Genomic DNA, 22,634 nt, shown 5'->3' with positions numbered 1-22,634 from the left:
GCTGTCCGCTGCCCATTGCAGTGATTTGTTTGTGGTGTTTTGCTTGAACTAAGCAGGTGGTCTAGTGTTTCTCTTCCTGTTGTTTTTGTGATTGAAGCGATGTCGCACCAGTGCAAATCCCCTTTTGTGAACTGCAAGCAATCCACAGTGTTTGTATATGACCAAAATATTTAGCGGGCATGATGGCACATGATTTAGGGGAAATTTTTAGCAGTTCCCTGCCAGCCTTTCCTACAGCTCTTGCCTGAGGAATGAGCTGCAGTCAGTTCTGATTCCCAAGGGTGTTGCCATGTTAGTCGCCCCACAGTACAAAAGGGCCGATTGGCTCGTAGGCCTGGGCTCTCCAGGCTCTGTGATGGTCCCACTTGTGGGACTATAGGTTTGTAACTGATCTCCCATCTTTTGTTTCCAGTTCAAAGTTGAGCAGTGTCTCAGGGGCAGGAAGGAGCTCCAGGCCAGGCAGGACTAGTGATCCGCCCTGGTTCCTGTCTGGTTCTGACACACTGGGCAGACTGGCTGGCAACACCCTTGGGTAAGTTGTGGCAGGGCTATCAGAAACGCAGCCATCAGGTAATGTTGGCAGCCTCACATGCGGTGGTGCCTTTGGTTAAAAGAAATCTGTTTTAAAGATGATTTTGCTGTGTTTTGTTTGCATGCAGGAAAAGCCCCTCCTGAAAATATTTACACTACAAGCCCATGTCCAGAAATATTTGGTTTTTATATGCGAGACTCTATTAGCAGTAAAATTAAACTGCTAGTAGAGCTGGGCAATATAGCTCAATTGTAATCAAAATGACAAAATTCAATCTGATATTTTTAACTTTTTCACTATATATTTTATAGTTTACATATATGTGTATGTGTTTGTAATGAAACACAAAATGGAGAATTTTTTTTTTTGAACTAATATAAAATACATAGCTATAAACTATTTATATTATATAATAATTTTTATTATTATATATAATATAATATTGTAATAGCAACATGTTGTTTTGCTGAAACATTTAAATATGAAAAATTAACATTTTGAGTCCCCATGCGAATTAATTTTAAACTGATTCACAGAATTAACTTCAATTTTATCACTTTCTTTTTTTTTTTACAATGAAGGTTTATTCAGAGACACTATTTAAAAACATCAGTCCTAATGCTCTCATATTCACGAGACAAGGAATGTAAAACTAGTCCCTAAACATGGTCCTTTGGAGTTCAATATCACTCAGAGAGTGTCTTGTTGGCCGTATACTGATCCTGATTGTTGGTGTGCCTGACAGGAGCCGCTGGAGTTCAGGAGTAAATGGTGGCAGCAGTGGTGGCGGGGGCAGTGGCGGCGGAGGCTCAGGAGGAGGCAGCGGGAGCGGAGGAGGGGGTGGAGGAGGTGCTGGAGGAGGCGGATCTTCAGGCCGGTCCTCCACAGCAGCCCGAGATTCACGCAGACAGACCCGTGTGATCCGCACTGGCAGAGATCGAGGCTCCGGCCTGCTGGGCAGTCAGCCACAGCCGGTAATACCAGCCTCTGTCATCCCAGAGGAGCTCATCTCTCAGGTAAACTCTTGCTTCAGGAGGCCTGTTCATTATATCTGACTACTTAAGCTGGATGTGCTTACCATGTGTCTATTTAGTAACTTAAATGTAATTTTTATGTAAATCACTAAAACTTTTTTTTTTACACTCAACAGCCAATTATTTTCAACTGAGAAACATTAGACATGGTTTAAAAAGCTGAAATAATTTTAGTAAAACAACCAGGGCTGCAATGAAATATTAATATTCTTCTTAATTGGATAATAAAGCCTTTTTATCGCCTGTGTTTTATTGGAAAATAATTTAACACATATAAATGCTTGCTAAATGTTGTGTGTAAAGGTTTGAAATATAAATACTACAATGTAAGAGTGAAGCATAAATTATAAAAATATAATATTTCAAACCTTCACACAGTTTAGCATGCATTTATATTTAATGTTTTACACACACACACACACACACACACATGTGACCTTGGAAATTTCGTAATCGATTGCCTCTTCTCTAACCAGGCCCAAGTGGTTCTTCAGGGAAAGTCCAGAAGTGTCATTATTCGAGAGCTGCAGCGCACAAACCTTGACGTGAACTTGGCTGTAAACAACCTGCTGAGCAGAGATGATGAGGATGGAGATGATGGAGATGACACGGCCAGCGAGTCCTACTTACCCGGAGGTAAACAGACACTGTATATGAGTCACAGTTAAGACTGTGACATTTTCACCTCTAACAAACAACAATACCTTTGACATTGACAATACCTTTCATACTTCTACAGAAGACTTGATGTCCCTTCTAGACGCGGATATTCACTCCGCCCACCCTAGCGTGATCATTGATGCGGACGCCATGTTCTCTGAGGACATCAGCTACTTTGGCTACCCCTCTTTCCGACGCTCTTCCTTGTCTCGTCTCGGCTCCTCACGAGGTAAAGGCCAAAACACAGTCATACTTGTGTTTTGCATACACTCAGTGTTATGACGTCATTCAGCAAGATTTGTGGAACTGCTCGTGCCTCAACCACTTTGTTCTTTGTTAACGTTGTAGTTTAATATAAGTTTACTACTTGCAACACATTCATGCAGATATGAAACCTAAGAGGAACCTTTTTTTTAAATTTTTTTTTATAAGCAACACTAAAGATTATTTTTAACCTTAAAATAATGTTTCCAAAATCGTTTCAGTGGTTCAAGTCGTAACAGGGTGAAAGGCACTTCTGCATTCGCTTTGCGACCCTATATCTGCTATAACCGCAATATGCAAGTTTGCCAGATCGGTAGCGTTTCTGTAGTTCGAATGAGACATAAGAAACTACAAATTTGACTTGGTTTACGGCAAGCGTTACAATAGTCAGTATTTTGTTTTTCTTCGTTTCTGATGTCGCAATACATCATACTTTCATAAAATCATGCAACATACTCTACCTTGTCTGTGGACATTGTTCATTCCAAAGCCGGTGCTGGATAAACAGCGAGCGTGCGTGCGACAGTAGGCCGCTGTAGGCGAAATTATTTACGACAGCGGTAATGGACAATTCCGCTTCCAACCTGTAGGGGGACCGAAGAGGAAAAGTGCTTTGGTGTTGCTTTAAAACTTGATTGAGTTGAACAAAATTATCCAAGTGAAAACAGCTTCATATTATGAGACACTTAAATTCAAAACACTTAAAACAGTAGAAATCATTATAAAACTGATATTGCAGACTCTAATTTCTGATCAGCTGAATTCTATTGTGACGTGTCAAGTTGCATTGCTGAAACTGTAAATTACTGAACTTAATAACACCGCTTAAGTTTAGGGCATGTCCCACTCTATTTTACAGTCGAATCATGCGCAAAAAAACCCCAGACTGGATATAACTTAGCCATGGATGCTGGTTAATGAAACATAATTTGGTTATCAAATACCTTGCTGCATGTTTGTGTTGTGTGTGAGTGTCTGTGCTTTGAGAGAGTGTCCAATTGTCCTGCATGGTCATAGTCGTCGTTTCCCCTAATGAGCCCTCTGCGAAAGGCCCTGCAGTGCAGACAGTCCCTATTAAGACCCTGCAGTTTATACCCATACATCTCAGCAAATGCTGGACACCCGTCAGCAAGATTTTTCCGCTGCTAATGCAACCCAGCAGCTGACAAAGCCAGATATTACTCAGTATAGTGTCTATGTAGCCCAATCATTTTTAAAATAGGGACCATCACCTAAATGGTCATGGATCCTTTTCACCAGCGGTGTCATTTACGGCACAATGGTCAGTTGTTTCTGGTGGTTGGTGTCACAGAAGTACAGCAGAATTAATTTCTATTACGTATAATAGTCACTATCTAATTTGTATGAAATCTCACTATTCCGAGGGTCTTTCCCAGAGAGTGGCTTACTGTTATCCCACTGGTGTGACCCTATTGCATACCAGTTCTCCTTCTCCCCTTAGAGAGAGACTCTGAACTGCTCCGTGAGCGGGAGTCGGTCCTGAGGCTGCGAGAGAGGAGGTGGCTGGATGGAGCCTCATTCGATGCGGAGCGTGGCTCCACCAGCCGCGAGGGAGAACCGAGCCTTGACAAGAAGAGCGTGCCGCTGCAGAGCCCTGTCACTCTGGGGGAAGAGCTCCAGTGGTGGCCTGATAAGGTGGGCCTTTAAGCCTTTACTGTCCTAGATTGCCTGACGTTCCATTACTGTGGTGCATTTCAACTTGTGATGTATTTAACAGAAAATTTCACCAACAATGAAAGTTTTCATTAACTCAACCTCATGTAGTTTCAGACCTTTTTGACTTTATTCTGTAAAATATAAAAGCTATTTTGAAGGTTGTTGGTAACCGAACAGTTTCAGGACCCATTGATTTCCATTATATTGACAAAAAGTACAGAGAAACTCAATGGAAACCAAAACATTATTTTGTGTTCAGCAGAAGAAAGCACTGCATAAAGGTTTGGAACAACATAAGGCTGAGTAAATGATGACAGATTTTTCATAATTTCAGTTGTTCTGGTTCAATGATTATTAACATGTTTTCAGTTTCTACATTTAGTTTCTTTTATTTTGTTTGTTTATTTTTGTGGAGCCTTATTAAAGTCTTATTAAAAGGCGGAAATGCTTGTGGGAGAAATAGTTTGGCATAATATTTATTTTTATTTTTCCAATTCTATTTATTTCTTTTAAAAGTTCAGCAAACTGGTCAGCCTGTTCGAGTCGGTCACACTGGTGTTAGCAAAAGCCATTTTGTTGTAATGTGGTGGCTATAACACCTGTTTAGATTCTCATTACTTGATGTCAAGGTCACGTTTGTTTTTTAAATATCGTATTTGACCTTTTTATGACATTTCAAGATTAGTTCAGATTCACATGTCAAATAGTATAACTTGTTAATTTTTGTTAAATTATTTTAAGTTGAAAGTGATTAGTCTATTCATATTTTGAATTAGTTTTTATTTTTTCAGTTTTTATTTTAATTTGAAAGTTTTAGTTGTTTTTTTTTACTACGTCTATGTATTTTTTGTAAGTTATTTCAGTTTTAGTTATTTTAGTACTTCAAGTTAAACTAATTGGCAACTAGCTAAAATACGTTTTTTTTTGTATATTTTATTTTATTTCAATTAATGGTGATTCTATTTAAAGTAACAAATGGTGGTTTTATTTTTAGTTAACAACCTGAACCCTGTTTTTTGGAGTTAATCACAACTTTTTAGTGGTATAAGCATTTTTCAGAAACTAATTTAAGATGGCATTTTCTAAGAACTTGGCATGAGCATTTTAAACTAGATTTAAAAAATAATCTTGCACAATTATTTGTCCTTTCATTGTAATGGCCAGCCTGCTTGGATAACACTTTAGATTATTAGTCTCCAATTTTCTGGGATTCATTTAGTTATTAATAAACAATTTATTTGTATAGTTGCTGAGTTCTATATCCTTGGTTGTGTGATCCTCTAGGACTATGTAACAAAGTTTGTCAGCATCGGGGCTTTGTACTCGGAACTGATTGCCGTCAGTACCAAAGGAGAACTCTACCAGTGGAAGTGGAATGAGCCTGAACCTTACAGAAATGCACAAGTAAGATTCGCAATGCATATCAGACTAGATTGAACTGACTTCAGTTGTTCAATGATGCTGTTGTGTGTTAAGCCGCAGAATAGGGGTGTGGGATATTGACACAAAATTATATCTCTATTTTCTGGGATTTCTCTAACGATAATTAGATGATATTTTGCTGAGTGTTTATTGTGTTGGTACCTTTGGCAGGTTTAGGACTGCCGTGAACAGCTGACTCCTAAAGTTTTTGATATTATTCATATTCTGTGCGGTGGTCAGTTAACAGCAGTGACAGAAATTACCTTTTTTAATAAGTTAAAATTTATTTTGACCTTTTATGGGCATTTTACCTTTTATAAAGCCTTTTTTTTTTTTCTGACCAAATTAAATGTATGCATCTTTTTTTCAGAATTCTTACATTTAATAAATACATTCAATTAGAATAATACACACAATAGGGCTGTTACCAATTAAATGAAATCGGTATCAACATAATTCATCTTTGCAATGCAGAAGAAACACAGAATCTGCATCTGAAGTGACATTTAGATGCATTTACACAGACCGTTTAATGCAACTCATAGGAACATTAATGCATTTAACCTGCATAACAAATGCATAAATAATGATTTGATGTTTTTGAATATTTATATTTATATTTATTTTAAAAATGAAAAGATACCTTAAATAGGAAATTAAAGCCACCAGTAGGTGGCAGCAATTAGAATTAGAAACCTTTATTTATCCCACAATGGGGAAATTCGTTTGAGGAGAAAAAACAGCATAACATGAGGAGAGGTGAGGAGAAAAAAGGCAACACCCAGACTATGCTCCTGTAAGGAGTACAGTTTGGGAACAGTAAAAAAACACCTCAGCAACATTAGCACGTAATCAGTACACTCTACAACATGAACACACAAGACTTGCAACAGGGGAGGGGAGTGGGGAATGGAGGTAACCCAGCATAGGCAAGCAGCCATTACGGCGCTGGTCAGACCCGCCTGTCAGACTGGGGGTACAAAGCGTCGAAGGCGAGGGGTGGGGGGTGGGGGAGGGTGATTGCATATCTGTATATATGTAAGAGTTCGTGTATGTGTAGGCCTGGAAAGTCGCAAGTCACTGTTAATGCACACGCACTTTAGTGTAACCTACTAGACTACATCACGTAGTGTTTGCGTGCACTGTCTAGGTGTGTTTTTGTGAGGGATATACTCGATAATGTCAGATAGCTTATCGTTAAAACAACAATTGCGATGATATCGTAGACTACATATATCGCAGAATTTTGTTTGCATCATTGATTATTACTTTTATGTGTATTACTGTTAAGCTGCTTTGAAACAATCTGTATTGTCCAAAGCACTATATAAATAAAGGTGACTTGACGTGACAAAGAATTTCTGTCACTTCTGAATTTGATAAATCTTTTGTGCTCTCGTAGAATCCTTCTATACATCACCCCCGTGTCCCTTTCCTTGGCTTGACCAATGAAAAGATCACCCACCTGTCTGCCAACAGTATCCGAGCCACTGTGGCCACCGAGAATAACAAGGTAAGACGACATTGTGATATCACTTTACAATAAGGTTCCATTTGTTAATATTAGTTAACTACATTAGTTAACATGAACTAACAATGAAAATTCTTCTAAAGCATTTATTAATCTTAATGTTAATTTCATCATTTTCTAAAACATTATTGAAATCTAAATTTGTATCTGTTAATATTATTTAATGGACATGAAGTAACAGATTAATAAATACTGTAATTAATGTATTTCTCATTGTTAATGTTAAGTAATGCATTAACTAATGGACCTTATTGTAAAGTGTTACTGACATTTTATGAGAGTGGCTGAGAAGAAAATCATATGACAAGAGCTGATAGAGTAAGATTGGGTCACACTTTATTTTACTTTCTTTGTTACACTTGTAGTTACTATAGTAATAACTATAAATTATGCACAATTACATGCAACTAACCGTAAATCAAACCTAACCCTATAATAAGCTCATGTAGTTAATTTATAGATTTAAGTACTAAGTAATATTATTGTAACAAGGACACATTAAAATAAAGTGTAACCTAAGATTGTGCAAGAGCCGGTTGCAGAAATCAGTGATGCACAGTCTCGTACCAAAAATGTCCTCAGACCTCAAATTTCCATTAACCAATCTGTATTGTGTAGGTGGCGACATGGGTGGATGAAACTCTGAGCACTGTTGCTGCTAAACTAGAACATGGAGCACAAACGTTCCCAGAGCTGCAGGGAGAGCGCATTGTCTCTCTGCACTGCTGTGCCCTGTATACCTGCGCTCAGCTGGAGAGCAGCCTTTACTGGTGGTGAGTTTACAGCAGGGGTGTCCAAACCTTTTTTTAAAGGGGGCCAGATTTGATGTTGTGGACACGCCTGGGGGCTGGATAATTATTTCTAAATAAAAATATAAAAAAAATATATATTTATTTTATATATATATATATATATATATATATATATATATATATATATATATATATATATATATATATATATATATATATATATATATATATATATATATATATATAATATTTTTTTTTTTTCACTATAAAATACAAAATTTGTATTTAAGAAAAATATTATAAATATATGTTAGTTTAATATAATTATATATTTTTTTACATTACAACTAATATTTATTTATTGCTTCTCATTACAAGTTTGGGTAGGTGGTTGGCACGTGTTCCCAAATGCCCGTTAAAGTGACTCGAACTTAGAGTGGATGCAGAGATGAAGTTTGTATGTAGCGTTTACTGTGAAATGAGCCACTTTGAGAGGCTGCGAACAATGAGCTGCTCGTGTGTGAATGAACAGTGCCACATTTCACTCTGAATGCGAGTGCATATATTTATTTAAAGGGATACTCCACTTTTTTTGGAAATAGGCTCATTTTACAACTCCCCCAGAGTTAAACAGTTGAGTTTTACAGTTTTCAAATCCATTCAGCCGAACTCCGGGTCTGGCGGTACCACTTTTAGCATAGCTTAGCATAGGTCATTAAATCGGACAAGACCGTTAGCATCTCACTCAAAAAAAATGACCAAAGAGTTTCGATATTTTTCCTATTTACAACTTGACTCTTCTGTAGTTACATTGTGTACTAAGACAGACGGAAAATCGGGTCACGTATTCGAAAATCGACAGAGATCGGCTGAATGGATTCGAAAACGGTAAAACTCAACTGTTTAATTCGGGGGGGGAGTTGTAAAATGAGCCTATTTCCAAAAAAAGTGGAGTATCCCTTTAAATAAATATATGCAGCCTTCGAGATTTGATAATCACACAAACCATACCGCGATTTTTGGCTTATTTCAGTTTATCGTGTAGCCCTGGTTTGAGCTATCGTGCTTGTGATCTGTGAATACATTCTGAATTTCTTTTTCCTCCAGGGGTGTTGTGCCTTTTAGTCAGCGAAAAAAGATGCTTGAAAAGGCCAGAGCCAAGAACAAGAAGCCAAAGTCTAGTGCAGGCATCTCTTCTATACCCAACATCACAGTAGGAACTCAGGTGAGGAACATGCTTTGGTGGAGGTCAGAAATGTACTTTATTTGTAGAACTCAGTTTTTAGAATTACCTTTATATTATATGTATGTGTAATCTTTTGTTAAATACTTGTATGCATTTATTTATTTATTTAATCAATCAATCAATCAATCAGAATACTATAGGCTGTTACTAATGTTAAATTTGATCTTTACACTGTAAAGCTGGCATAGACCCTGTATCTGAGTATCTGAATGATTAATTGCATTTGCACTCTTTCTTCACTTAGGTGTGCCTGAGGAATAACCCTCTATATCACGCTGGTGCCGTGGCCTTCTCCGTGAACGCGGGGATCCCTAAAGTGGGCGTCCTGCTGGAGTCCGTGTGGAACATGAACGACAGCTGCCGCTTCCAGCTCCGCTCACCCGAGAGCCTGAAAAACATGGAGAAGAACACCAAGACACAGGAGACCAAGTAAGATGGCTGTTTTTCTACGGCCATACACATGCACCGAGGTATTTATGCTAAAAATAAGATGCTGATGAGTGTGCTTGTTCTTGTCGTCAGGACTGAGAGTAAGCCAGAGCTGGTGAAGACGGAAATGGGCCCTCCGCCCTCACCAGCGTCCACATGCAGTGACACTTCCTCCATCGCTAGCAGTGCTTCTCTGCCCTATAGTATGTACACTGAATCGCTAAAACCACAAGCTGTTGTACAGGGTTTATACGGGCCCAAAAACTACCCTGTGCATTTCCACTGTCATTTTGCTACTTTTCCTGTAGTATAAGTGTTCTAGTCATAGCTTGACAATAATAATGGCCCAGAATCAGTTTTAAATTAAATGGTTAACTTCCCAATTAGTTTGTGTGCATGTATAACATGTTTGTTTCGCTTTACTCACATTTTTCTTTTTAAATGCACAAGTAGTTTAATGACAATTCGGCTTTTCGTAATATTTATTCAGACTAGTGAAAAGAAAACATGCAGAATAAATTAAGTGTTTATTTTATTGCACTCTTTTTGCTCCTGTAATTTAATTTGCAGCACGTATCTTTACGTCGTCTTCAGTCAGAAATCTCCACTTCTGCAGCTTTACATACACCAAACTTTACAGTTTTATTCTTATCTGTTTTCTAAAGGTTTTTTTACTGCAGGGTTTGTTCATATATCATTCGCCTGGTTTTATACATTTTATTCCTAAAAACATGGTGAAATTTAATTTTTTCTGACAGAGTGATTTAAAAAGTGATATTAGAAATTCCTTTTTAAAAACGTTGACTCTAATGCGTCAATGAAACGAGAATTTTGAACCTCGCCAAATTCAAGCTTTATTTCTGATTTCTGTTCAGTAAATGTATGCAAATTACTGCATATTTCATTGGATAATGTGTATTTTACATATTTAAATGTGATTTCAGAAAACTTGTAATATATATATATATTTTTTTCCAATTCTTAAAGTTATCAATCCACTGGGAAAGCTTTGCGATATCTATTAGTTATTTTTTTACCCAGTGGTGGCTTGCCGTATCAGAGTTTCAGCTTACAGCTGGCTTTAACTAGAGCTGTTTAAACATTCATGTTTGATCTTTTGTGAGATGCCAAAAGATACTAAGATGCGGCTGCAGTGTTGTCTTTGCTAACCGATGACCTGCTGTGCTACAGAGCGAAGACGCTCAACACCGGCTCCAAAAGAAGAGGAGAAGGTGAATGAGGAGCAGTGGCCTCTACGAGAGGTCGTTTTCGTGGAGGACGTTAAAAACGTCCCCGTGGGAAAGGTGGGTGCAGGCGTACACGTCGGCCAGCTTGATCCAGTGGAGACCATAACTACAAGCGAATTATATTTCTCCACTGTGCTTAATTATTATCCTCATTTTTGCAATGTATAACCTTTTCATGTAATAAGAATTTCCAATTATAATAATGACATTTATATAAGCATACTGTGTTTTTACACTTGATGTTCCTGTCTGTTTTATCTCTGCTCTGTGTGTGATGCTTTGCTATTACACCTAATTTGCAACAGTTCTCTCTTTTGAACTCAAGGTGCTAAAAGTCGATGGTGCATATGTTGCTGTGAAATTTCCAGGGACGTCGAGCAGCGTGAGCAGCCAGAGCGCAGCTCCCACTGACTCTGACCCCTCCTCACTGCTGCAAGACTGTCGACTGCTCAGAATAGATGAACTACAGGTAAACGCACGCTTGCAACTGTTAAAGCGCACTGCAGAATCTTGAAAAGCATTTGTGGATAATTCAAAATGCCATTTTGATGGATAAATTGACAATTTTAGGCCTAAATTATTGTTGTTAAGAGTAAACAGTCTCTGGCTGTGAATTGTCATTTATAATGGTTGCAAATGTTAAATTTGGCTATATCATATACATGCTCAAATGGAATAGCATCTGGGTTCTTATAAAGTTTTAATTACATTTAATTACATTAAAATTGTAATGTAATTGTACAAAAACATTACAATTTTTAATGTCAAGGAACCTTAAATATTTCTATGTGAGGGACCACCTTCCTAAAATATAAAGGAATTTGTATGTTTTGTAGATTATTTTATATAAAATATACTATTTGAGATATTTAAATATACTTTTATACTTTCATTGTACTGAAGCAAATTATTAAAATATTAGACAGCGTATGTGAGATTAATACTTTTTTTTCTTTTCACAAAACTGTTTAATTGTTAATGTAATTTATTTTTTCTTAAATTTTTGTCAATAGTTTAAAATAATCACAATAAAAATCATGATTTCTTACTAGTCTTTAGAAAGCAGAATGAAATGGTGATATTGGTGAACGATAAAGAATTCATTGTGTTACGAGTGTGTAATATGTTTGTATGTATTTAAATATATTATATTAAAATTATTATATATATCACAAATATATTTTAAGTGCCTGGACCCCAGTTTGAAAACCTTTGGTCTGTGTAGATATTGAAATATGAAAACAACAACAACTGAGAGACTTTTGTTCCCCTTTTGAACAGGTTGTTAAAACTGGTGGAACACCAAAAGTTCCAGACTGTTTTCAGCGCACACTTAAAAAACTTTGTATCCCAGAAAAAGCAGAAATTTTAGCTGTGAATGTTGACTCCAAAGGTGACTACTGTTTTCCGATTCATCAGACTTCATTTTGTTGTGAATTTGCCCTGTCATTGACGGCTCTGTTGTCTTGTCCTGCAGGAGTTCATGCTGTGTTGAAAACAGGCAGCTGGGTACGGTACTGTGTCTTTGACTTGGCCACCGGAAAAGCGGAGCAGGAGAATCACTTCCCTACCAGTAACCTGGCCTTTCTCGGCCAGAGTGAGCGTAATGTGGCCATCTTCACTGCTGGCCAGGTGAGACCATAACACAGCCTGATATGTTTCATACACCTGAGGAGACTTTCCTTTTCTCCTTGCCTGTTTTAACTTCCTCATGTTTGCATATCCTCAGGAGAGTCCCATCATTTTGAGGGATGGTAACGGCACCATTTATCCCATGGCTAAAGACTGTATGGGTGGAATACGCGACCCTGATTGGCTAGACTTGCCGCCTATTGCCAGTCTAGGCATGGGAGTTCACTCGCTTGCCAACCTTCCCACTAACTCCACAATCAAAAAGAAGGCAGCCATCATCATCATGGCTGTGGAGGTATACTACACCAGCCTGTTAAAGAATAGACATTAGTTATTTAGAAAAATGTAAACATTATTTAGAAACATTTAGGAGTGCACAAAGAACTTCAGGGGTGCATTTAAAATGTATCCAATAATTGGATTGAGAAATTTACAAGCAAAACTAATTAATTTTTTAACACTAAAAGTAAACTAGATTTTTAAATTTCTGTTTCAAACTGTATATATTGAATTATGGAATTATATATATATATATATATATATATATATATATATATATATATATATATATATATATATATATATATATATATATATATATAATTTATTTATTTATTTATTTATTTTAAATGCCAGATACAGTTTTGAGTAACCAAAACACAAATAATTAATCAGAAAAAAAAAGTTCTGCATAATGCAGGACTTTAAATTATGAGCAATCCCAAAATACACCAATACTGTTATGAAATGTTTCGAAATTTACTACTTCCAGCTGTTCTTTTAAAAAAGATGTGGGAGTTAAAAAGATCACTTTTACAACTTTAAAATGTGTAGTGCTCATATTAATTGCATTAAATCATCGCCTTTTGAAATTTAATAATCATATTAAGCCCCAAATAAAAACTACTTAAGATATTTAAGACCTTAAATTTGGGAGAATTATTTTTTTTATGACTGAATGCGAGTTAAGTCCTGATTTCCGTTTAATATATTGTTTTCTTTTTGCGTTTTAGAAGCAGACGCTGATGCAGCACGTGCTGCGCTGTGATTACGAGGCGTGCAGGCAATACCTGATCAGTCTGGAGCAAGCAATGCTACTGGAGCAGAACCCACACGCTCTCGATGTTCTGCTGAGCCACCGCTGTGATGGCAACCGCAACGTCCTCCATGCCTGCGTCTCCGTCTGCTTCCCCGTCAGCAACAAGGAAACCAAGGAGGAGGAAGGTAAGCTTGCATTTTTATAGCGTTATTTTAGTATCATTTATATACGTTATTAATCATTAAAAGATAGCAGTCTCGATACGTTATCTTATTCCTTAATTACAACGATTCACTCTGCCACTGACCCACAGATATGAAACGGCTTCAAACAACCACACAGGATCATTATTTCTGTTACAGTAATTCAAATTATCACAGAAGTACTGGGATATGGTAGCGACCAAAATAGAGTAAACAAACTTGACTCTTCAAATAAAGATGGAATTATTACATTGTTGCACCGGTAGGTGGTGACGAGAGACTGTTAAAATGATTATTTTTTGAATAAATCATTTGAGGTAATTCATCTAGTAATGAAACAAGTGAAGTCTTTGTGAATGAGTCATTGAATCATTCATTCAAACCGATTGTTTTTTTTTCCCAAATTCTACTTTTTTTAGAACCTGAATTTACTAGAACCTCTAGTAAATTACATGTTTTTTTTTTTGTTTAGTTGTCTATTCAGAATCATGATCTCTATTTTAAACAAAAAACTATTATAGAAATGTTTTTTTGTCGGTTTTACTGTTTTAAATGTCTATATAGTTTATTAATTTCAGTTTTATTTAATTTTTTACTTTAACTTTAAATAAATTTGAAATGTTGTCACAGTAACAAACTGAAATAAAAAAGGCATTTTATTTCAGTTAATGTCGATATTATTTCAAGTAAAGAAAATGTTTTTTTTTTCTAGTTTAACTATTTTTATTAAGTTACTTTTTTTATCAAGTTAATAAAACACTTATTTATTTTAATTGATGACAATCACTATAACGTGGAGCTTTATAGACAATTTGTACCGTATTTTCCGGACTATAAGTCGCTCCGGAGTATAAGTCGCATCAGTCAAAAAATGCGTCATGAAGAGGAAAAAAACATATAAGTCGCACTGGAGTATAAGTCGCATTTATTTAGAAATTTATTTCACAAAATCCAAGACCAAGAAACAGACATTTAATCTGGAAAGGCAAGTTATTTAACTACACAGTAGCACACAGAACAACAGGCTGAGTAGGTGTCCGGTATGTTAACGCAACACATTAACAGTTATTCAGCTACACAATAGCATAAAGAACATATACCTGGGAGGCTGAATAGGCTAAATTAACATAAACCAGGGAGTCCAACAAGCAAGTTACCAGTAAACAAGTTCACCAAGCTCCCGCGATCTCATTCCACATCACTGAATCCATTGAATTTTCTTCATATGGTGTCGCTTCTGAATAACTCCGCCAACTAGAGCGCCCTCTCGCGGCTGTAGACGGTAATGTTTTCTCTTGGTTCATCTCAGTCTGAATTAATTTTGATATATAAGTCGCACCTGAATATAAGTCGCAGGACCAGCCAAACTATGAAAAAAAAGTGCGACTTATAGTCCGGAAAATACGGTAGTTGTTTTCTGAGATGACAAGCGAGGCAGCACATTAGGTTTTGGAACACAGCTGATGTTAGATGGTTATGAAACCCAGCCTGAGATGACTTCATTGCTGTACGATGTGTTTCAGAAGCAGAGCGGTCTGAAAGGAACACGTTCGCTGAGAGGCTCTCTGCGGTCGAGGCCATTGCCAATGCCATTTCAGTGGTATCCAGCAACAGCTCTGGGAACCGCACAGGGTCATCCAGCAGCCGGGGGTCAGTATTCAGATTCACAGAAAAGCATTTCACATGAGGAGCATTTAAAAAACAAGAAAACCTCTTAAATTTAACACAAACTCAAAAAGATTTTTGGTGAAAATTAAGATTGGAGCCGAACCACATGGAAATGCATAAATTACAGTTGTTACACATTATCTATATTACTTAATTACATCATATTTACATTCTTGCATTTAGCAGACACTTTTAACCATAGATGCTTTTTAGCATTGCATTCAAGAAGGGTTTCAATGGGTCCTTTAAAAAAATAATAATAATTAGGGCCATAAATCATATCTTAAATGGTATAACAAAAGTCTTAATTATCATTTTAAGAGCTCTTAAATTTGGGAATGGAAAAACAGGAATCACAATATGTCCTAATGTGATTATTAATCTTCAAAAGACTGGGATTGAATTAAATAAATGCGAGGACAGCATATTCAAGTAAAAATGCAGCGCTGTTGCACGTTGAACTGGCTCGGGGTCTCGGAAAAGTTGCCGTTAATGAATACTGCACATTTAAGCTGAGCAAATGCTTATTGATACTGTTGATGAATTATGGTGTTCATTTTGTAATATGTTGTAAGAGTGCATATTGTATCTCTCTCATCTCTTTCTGGAAGTAGTGATGCATAGACTTTTGAAAATAAGAATCCCAGTGTATTTTGAGCTTGTTTATAATTAAAAGTTCCCGCACTGTCTTTTCTTCTTCTTCCTGATATTATTGGTATTTAGGTTACACAGTAAATTATATCAGCCATTTAATTTACTGTAAACTCTCATAGCTTGTGTCTGAGTTGCCCTGTCACAGGAAACAAAGATTAAAAAAGAAATTAACACATTTATTATATAGATTTGAGCAGTTTCGACAATCTTATTATTGCCTTCTTTTAAATACATTATCTTAACAGCAAAATCAAATATCGATAGACCTCTAGTTTGTATGTATTGGTCTATTTTAGGCATAAATCAATTTCAATACTTATGTATATTGAATAAAACACGTCTTGAGTATTTATTTATGAACTTAGTTGTGTTGCAACCTGTTCAATTAAATAAAAGAATCTTGAGATACTATTTTGAGATTGAATGGGTTTGCTCTTTATGGATATACAGTCTTAATTTTATTTGTGCTTTAAAAAGATTTTAAAGTCTTAAAAAAAAATGTTTTACTGCGGAAACACCGTCAAGGTATACATTTTATCAGTTTATGTATTCACAGGAAATCGAACCCATGAGCTTAGCATTGCAAGTGCAATGCTATACCGTTTGGGTTTTTATATTTGGTTGTCGATTACGCACAGTCATTTCACTTTTGATTTTATTCTCGTTTCTGTAGCTTGCGTTTGAGAGAGATGATGAGGCGCTCCCTCCGCGCTGCAGGTTTGGGCCGCCACGAATCTGGGCCTTCCTCCAGCGACCACCAAGACCCGGTTTCACCCCCTATTGCGCCTCCCAGCTGGGTACCAGACCCTCCACCAATGGATCCTGGTGAGTTTGGCTGTTCTTGGGCCGTAACAGATATATTGCATGCATGCATGCTATAGCCTGATGTCTTACAAAACCATTTTCTCCGCTAGACGGTGACATTGATTTCATCTTGGCCCCTGCAGTGGGCTCCCTTACCACTGCTTCCACAGGCACCAACCAGGGACCCAGCACTTCCACCATCCCAGGTACGTGAACCGGCCACCCAAAGGACTCTCTACGGCAGTGGTTCTCAGCTGTTTTGCTCCAGGACCCAGATTTTACTTTGGACATCAAGTGGTGTGACCCATTTAGACAGTGTTAAGGGCAGTTCACACCAAGAGAGATAACTATAACTATATTAGCATCCACACTAATGGATCTGCTTATAAGTGCGTTTGTCGTCTGCCACTTTGAATGCTTGAGGCTTTTAAAGCAGGATGGGTTCTGATTGGCTGTTAAAGTTTTTCATCTTTCAATAGTTGGATAAAATCATTCCGAAAGTGATTCCAACGATATATATATTATAGTTGTGATGTGAACTGTGAATATTTTTTTTACATTTAGATTTTAAAACCATCTTTATTGTTATTGTCATTGTTGTGATCTGGCCTTTATTTTAGTATCATTAATATTATAGTTTTTGTTTTAATTTTTTTTTTTTTTTTTTTGTGTAATTTTGTTGATGCACGTATGTATGTATACAATTTCAGTTAATGTATATTTTATTTCAAGTACCCAAATGGTTTTTATGGTTTTAAGTAACAATATTAACCCTGATACTGAGATTCAGAATAGACCTGCAACCCGTTTTTGGGTCAAGATCCCTCCAGTCGAGAACCACTGCTCTGTGCCATCATTTAAAGCTTTTTTTAGCAAGATTTCAATCTCTTGTGTCTTCTGAAGGACCTTCATCTGAACCATCAGTAGTGGAGTCTAAAGACCGTAAGGCCAACGCTCACCTGATACTGAAGCTAATGTGTGACAGCGTCGTCCTGCGACCTCACTTAAGAGAGCTGCTCTCTGCCAAGTACGTGGCCCTGCCGCAGGTCTTAATCATAGCCAATCTCCTTTTAGCTCTCTTTGAGTGTTTGTATTGCTGTTGTTTGGTAGGGATGCTCGTGGAATGACTCCATTCATGTTGGCGGTGAGTGGGAGAGCTTACCCAGCAGCCATTACTGTTTTAGAAGCAGCACAAAAAATAGCCAAAGGTAAGTACATCAGTGCAGTTCAACTAAATTAGATGCGCGTTTCAAAACATTCAGAGACCTTTAGGATCTTGTGTTCTTGTGCAGGTGAACCGGGTCTTGCAGAGAAAGAGGATGCAGCGTCTGTGTTCATGGAGATGATCTGTCCATCAGGCACCAATCCAGATGACTCTCCCCTCTACGTCCTGTGCTGTAACGACACCTGCAGCTTCACCTGGACTGGAGCAGAACACATCAACCAGGTACAAACGCCACAGCCTTCAATGGACCCTTTACACACACTGTGATTGAGTTATCAACATTGGAAATATAGTAAAGAATTTTTTTTTAAGTCATACATTTATAATGCTATACTTGTGTTATAACACCTTGGCAGTAAATTACAAAAAACTAATTCAACTAAAATTTCACACCGTTCTCTCTTCTGACCAATGTAATCAGTTTCTTTTGGGAAGTCGTGAAAATGCTATTATGTATTTTTCTTTTGATATTGGAGCAAATGGGAATACAAAAATTGCATTTGTTGTAGTTTCTGTTCATTGCTATAGACGTTTGCCCAACTATGACTGCTGCTGAGAACCCTGGAAATGTGAAAAGGGTCAATGAGCAAAGCAAAGATATTCCAAGCCACCAGTGTAATTAATCTAAATCAGTGGTTCTCAACTAGTGGGTTGTGATGATGTTAAAATACAGGTTCATTTGCAGAAAAGGATATACATGGTTTGTGTTTACCATGATGAGTTATGAATTACTGTCTGTTAAACTCAACCATTGAAATTTAGGAAAGGTTTAAAATGTATTTTCAAAGTTCTGAATTTCTAAGTGTATGGTATTCATAAATGTTTGTTTTTTTGTTGCTAAATTAAGATATTTTCAAATGTATTTTTTTACACTTAAAAAACAGTTGAGAAGCATTGATCTAAATGACTTTATAGAGTGGCACTGTGTGATTTAACAGAACTTGTCTGTTTGCAGGATATCTTTGAGTGCAGAACTTGTGGCCTGCTGGAGTCACTCTGCTGCTGCACTGAATGCGCCAGGGTTTGCCACAAGGGTCATGACTGCAAGTGAGTGTAAAATTTACATTTTAATTTTCACCACATGCATCCTTCTGGAAGTAGGAAATTCTGAAAGCATTGCAACCAGTGTTGTTATTGCCATCTAAAATGTATAATAATGATAGTAATACTAATTTGTTACATTTATATAGTGCTTTTCTCGGCACTCAAAATGCTGATGCGACGGCAGTCATATTATGCCAAATACCCCACCACTCACCAGCTATAGAAATATGGCCTTGGCAACTAACTGAAATAAAATAAGTTGAAGTACTAAAACTGAAATAAATATAAAAAACAAATAAATATTTAAAGCTAAAAATAAATATTTAAAAATGGAAACTAATAAAAAAATTAATATTTTTTTTTACTGTTGATTTATTACTGAAAACTGTACTTTTCAAAAATACTGAAGCATCTAGAAGGATAGTTTAACCTAAATAAATGGATTATTGATTGTTGTTGTCATAGTGAGTATTGTGTTTTTAGCTTAGCATCATGTTGACACCAATTTAATCGATTGAGTTGCTGCTAAAGTAAAGTTTTCTTTAAGTTACATTTCAGTTACTGTACCCTCTAGAAGACAGCAACACGATTCGCTAGGCTTTAAAACGGTAATGCATGCTCCTTGTTTCTTCTCCAGACTGAAGAGAACATCTCCCACTGCATACTGTGACTGCTGGGAGAAGTGTAAATGCAAGACTCTTATCGCGGGCCAGAAAGCAGCTCGTTTGGATCTGCTCTACAGACTGCTGACCACCACTAATCTGGTTACCACTCCTAACAGCAGGTATGTTCACTAGGAAATATTGCACTATATGCTGTTTAAAAAAGGAAGAAGTCCAACTTTCTGTTGCCAAACCATTTTATTGGATCATCGGGGCAACATCCAACCTACATTCTGTGTCATGAACTCTTTCTTCCTCTCTGTTTGTGTCTGATAGGGGGGAGCACATCTTGCTGTTTCTGGTGCAGACCGTTGCAAGGCAGAGTGTTGAACACTGCCAGTATCGACCACCTCGCATCCGAGAGGACAGGAACCGGAAGGCTGCCAGCGCTGAAGGTGTGTCTTTGAGTAGGGAAGTGACCTGGGGCTGGATTGACGAAAGTCTTCTAAAAGTCGTCAAGTCAAATTTATTTAGGGCCTGTTTACTCACCTGGTCACTTCATGTGTTTTTACTGATCGGATAGCTCTCTGATTTGTTAAAACGGTTCCATTTACACTTGACCACATAAATGTGTCTCTCCGCAAAACTGATATAAATCCGGTTTTCAATTCCCACACTATATGCAAATTTAACGGAGTTCACGTCATAGAAAGCAACAGATATGAGCTGCATTTTATTTATCATCAGCTAATTTCAAGATCAAAGACCGCAATAGGAGAAAGGCTGGCATCAGCACTGGTAAGATATAATTTAGTCTCACTACTTTTGATAAAGATGATTGTGTGTTGAGCGTCTGCGAGTTTGCATGTCAGCTTGCTGAAGAGATACTTAGGTACTGAAATGCGCATAGGCGCAGATGAGTATCTCTGTCAAATCAGGCTATAACATCATATTGCTCACTCGTTTTATTTTTTTAAACATTTTTGGAGGAGTAAAACTTACATGTGGTTTTCAACAACCTGATGCATTTACACATTTGGAATGCGTCTCAAACCAACTCCTGAAGTGGTTTGAGTGATTGTATTTAAATCCGTCTCTAAAGCGTTTCGCAGGGCATTTACACCTGGTCTTTTCACGATCGGATGGCTGTCCGATCAAAGAAATCCATGAAGGAACTAGGTGTAAACAGGCCCTTATATGGTACTTTTCACAATACGCATTGTTTCAAAGCAGCTTTACAGGAAATCATTGATGTTAATGTTTATAATGTGTTAATATCTTCATTCCTTAAAGGGATACTTCACCTCTGGGAAGATGAATGTGTATTTAAAATAGGTCATTTAAGTAGAAGAAATGTGGAGAAATTTTTGAATTTGGAGCTTTCTAGACTGAGAAAAGCCAGAAAATGTATTTTTGGCTTATGTGGATGAAAGACAACAACTCCCAGAATGCACTTGCTTCGCTGCCTTAGGAGGCCACGCCTACCGGTTAGAGAGCACAGTTGAAAACAACAAGGCTAGCCTCAGTAAGTGATGAGTTTGCCAGGGATTTAGAGACCCAAAATGTCCGGGATTCGGCTTTTGCGTTCTACAGTCGCCATTCATCATGTTTACTGTGGCGAGCAGGACGAGGCTGACGGCCGCGGGAGAACGGCGCGAGGCCGGTGGCGTCATTACTGAGACGCGCCGGGTCTCGCATCTCTCACGGAGGAGCGGAAATTTTCTTAGCAAGGGTAAAGCGCACATCAACCGATCACTTGTTTAGCGTTCATGTAAACACTACAGTCAGATTCACCAATCGGAATGAATTCAGTTAGATTGAAACGAGAGGTGTGAGATCACCGGCGCCACCAGTCCGCCCCCAGCTCGAGCCAGTCTGGGCTTCTCGTCCGCGACAGGCAGGTCTTCTGCCTCGGCTGCTCTTCGCTATGCGACTTGTAAAGGTAGCCACAAACACCTGATTCAAGCATCAGACTTCCGAAATCCTCTTCCTCTATATCATATTGAGCACTCTCCTCCGCTATTGTCATATCTTCACATCTGTCTCTACAGCGCCTGTTAGCTTAGCTTCCAAACAAGATGGAGGATATTGCTTTCAGTTTCAGAAAGTGAAGTCCCACCCACTGATCTGTAATAGGCCTGTAGCGTGAGCGGGTCCCTCCCCCTGGAATAATGAGGAGCCAGTGTTTGTAGTCTCTACACTTTTCAATGAAATGTGACTTCCTGCTTATTATGACGCAAAATGATGATTTTTACGTCATAATAAGCAGGAAGTAAAACACTTAAATCCTTATTTCTCCCATCTCAGGGAAAAATGAATGAAAAATCCACGTTTATTATAATATATGACTGGGTTTCTAACAATACAAAGCTTAATGCAAATGGGTGAAGTGTCCCTTTAAAGTCACATTTAGCAGATTAGAGCTGGGTGATGATATAGTTTACATATAGTTTAGATTAAGGAACATTCTTAACTTTTGGGACTAATCTTAAATAATTCTAAGACAATGATCAACTCAATGGAAAAACACTTCAAAGGTCATATTTTTGGGCTGCCTGCAGATTAATGCAATCATAAGCACGCACACTATTTTTGTCATGACTGACTTGATGGGTGTTTAGCTCTCAGCGTCGTATTTTTAAACACACCATTAATTTCACTTTTAAAGGAGCCTGTCTCAAGATGGAGCGATCCGTTAATTTGTGCACTTTTGCGTTCTTTTGTCTGTGTGCGCTTCTGGAGTGATAATGTCCTATGTATGAGCGCCTCATTTGTGCTGAATGTTGCCGAAAATTGTCATAATTATCAAATTAAAAGTAAGGTCCCCAATTGAGTTAGTACTGAATTTTGAAGTCAGCAGTCACCCGTAATCATGACCAATAATTTTTTACGTTATAGATCACTGGTGTCACTTATGTACAGTAAATATGTACAGGGGTTGGACAATGAAACTGAAACGCTGGCCAATG

General features: G+C 37.5%; 1 protein-coding gene across 5 annotated transcripts in view; it reads left to right on the top strand.

Moving 5' to 3' along the window:
* ubr5 (ubiquitin protein ligase E3 component n-recognin 5) overlaps positions 1-22,634 on the top strand; it is a 61,241-nt gene that overhangs the window by 10,987 nt on the left and 27,620 nt on the right. For 4 of the 5 annotated variants that reach the window (XM_084088619.1, XM_084088617.1, XM_084088616.1 and 1 more), the window contains exons 5-30: positions 413-532; positions 1,278-1,548; positions 2,043-2,202; positions 2,306-2,455; positions 3,935-4,146; positions 5,452-5,571; positions 6,992-7,102; positions 7,739-7,893; positions 8,980-9,097; positions 9,363-9,547; positions 9,641-9,750; positions 10,739-10,851; positions 11,120-11,263; positions 12,076-12,187; positions 12,272-12,426; positions 12,524-12,721; positions 13,440-13,650; positions 15,192-15,318; positions 16,664-16,815; positions 16,905-17,000; positions 17,698-17,821; positions 17,905-18,002; positions 18,087-18,241; positions 18,975-19,066; positions 19,701-19,847; positions 20,002-20,120. In XM_084088619.1, the coding sequence (XP_083944745.1) occupies positions 413-532; positions 1,278-1,548; positions 2,043-2,202; positions 2,306-2,455; positions 3,935-4,146; positions 5,452-5,571; positions 6,992-7,102; positions 7,739-7,893; positions 8,980-9,097; positions 9,363-9,547; positions 9,641-9,750; positions 10,739-10,851; positions 11,120-11,263; positions 12,076-12,187; positions 12,272-12,426; positions 12,524-12,721; positions 13,440-13,650; positions 15,192-15,318; positions 16,664-16,815; positions 16,905-17,000; positions 17,698-17,821; positions 17,905-18,002; positions 18,087-18,241; positions 18,975-19,066; positions 19,701-19,847; positions 20,002-20,120 (3,755 nt within the window). The remainder of the gene's footprint in view (positions 1-412; positions 533-1,277; positions 1,549-2,042; positions 2,203-2,305; positions 2,456-3,934; positions 4,147-5,451; positions 5,572-6,991; positions 7,103-7,738; positions 7,894-8,979; positions 9,098-9,362; positions 9,548-9,640; positions 9,751-10,738; positions 10,852-11,119; positions 11,264-12,075; positions 12,188-12,271; positions 12,427-12,523; positions 12,722-13,439; positions 13,651-15,191; positions 15,319-16,663; positions 16,816-16,904; positions 17,001-17,697; positions 17,822-17,904; positions 18,003-18,086; positions 18,242-18,974; positions 19,067-19,700; positions 19,848-20,001; positions 20,121-22,634) is intronic. The other variant, XM_084088618.1, reaches the window with a different exon arrangement.

Source organism: Abramis brama (assembly GCF_963993115.1).
Source record: "Abramis brama genome assembly, chromosome: 17".
In the NCBI taxonomy this organism is placed as follows: domain Eukaryota; kingdom Metazoa; phylum Chordata; class Actinopteri; order Cypriniformes; family Leuciscidae; genus Abramis; species Abramis brama.
The sequence above is the reverse complement of the archived record's forward strand: the minus strand, read 5'-3'. Positions and strand labels throughout refer to the sequence as shown.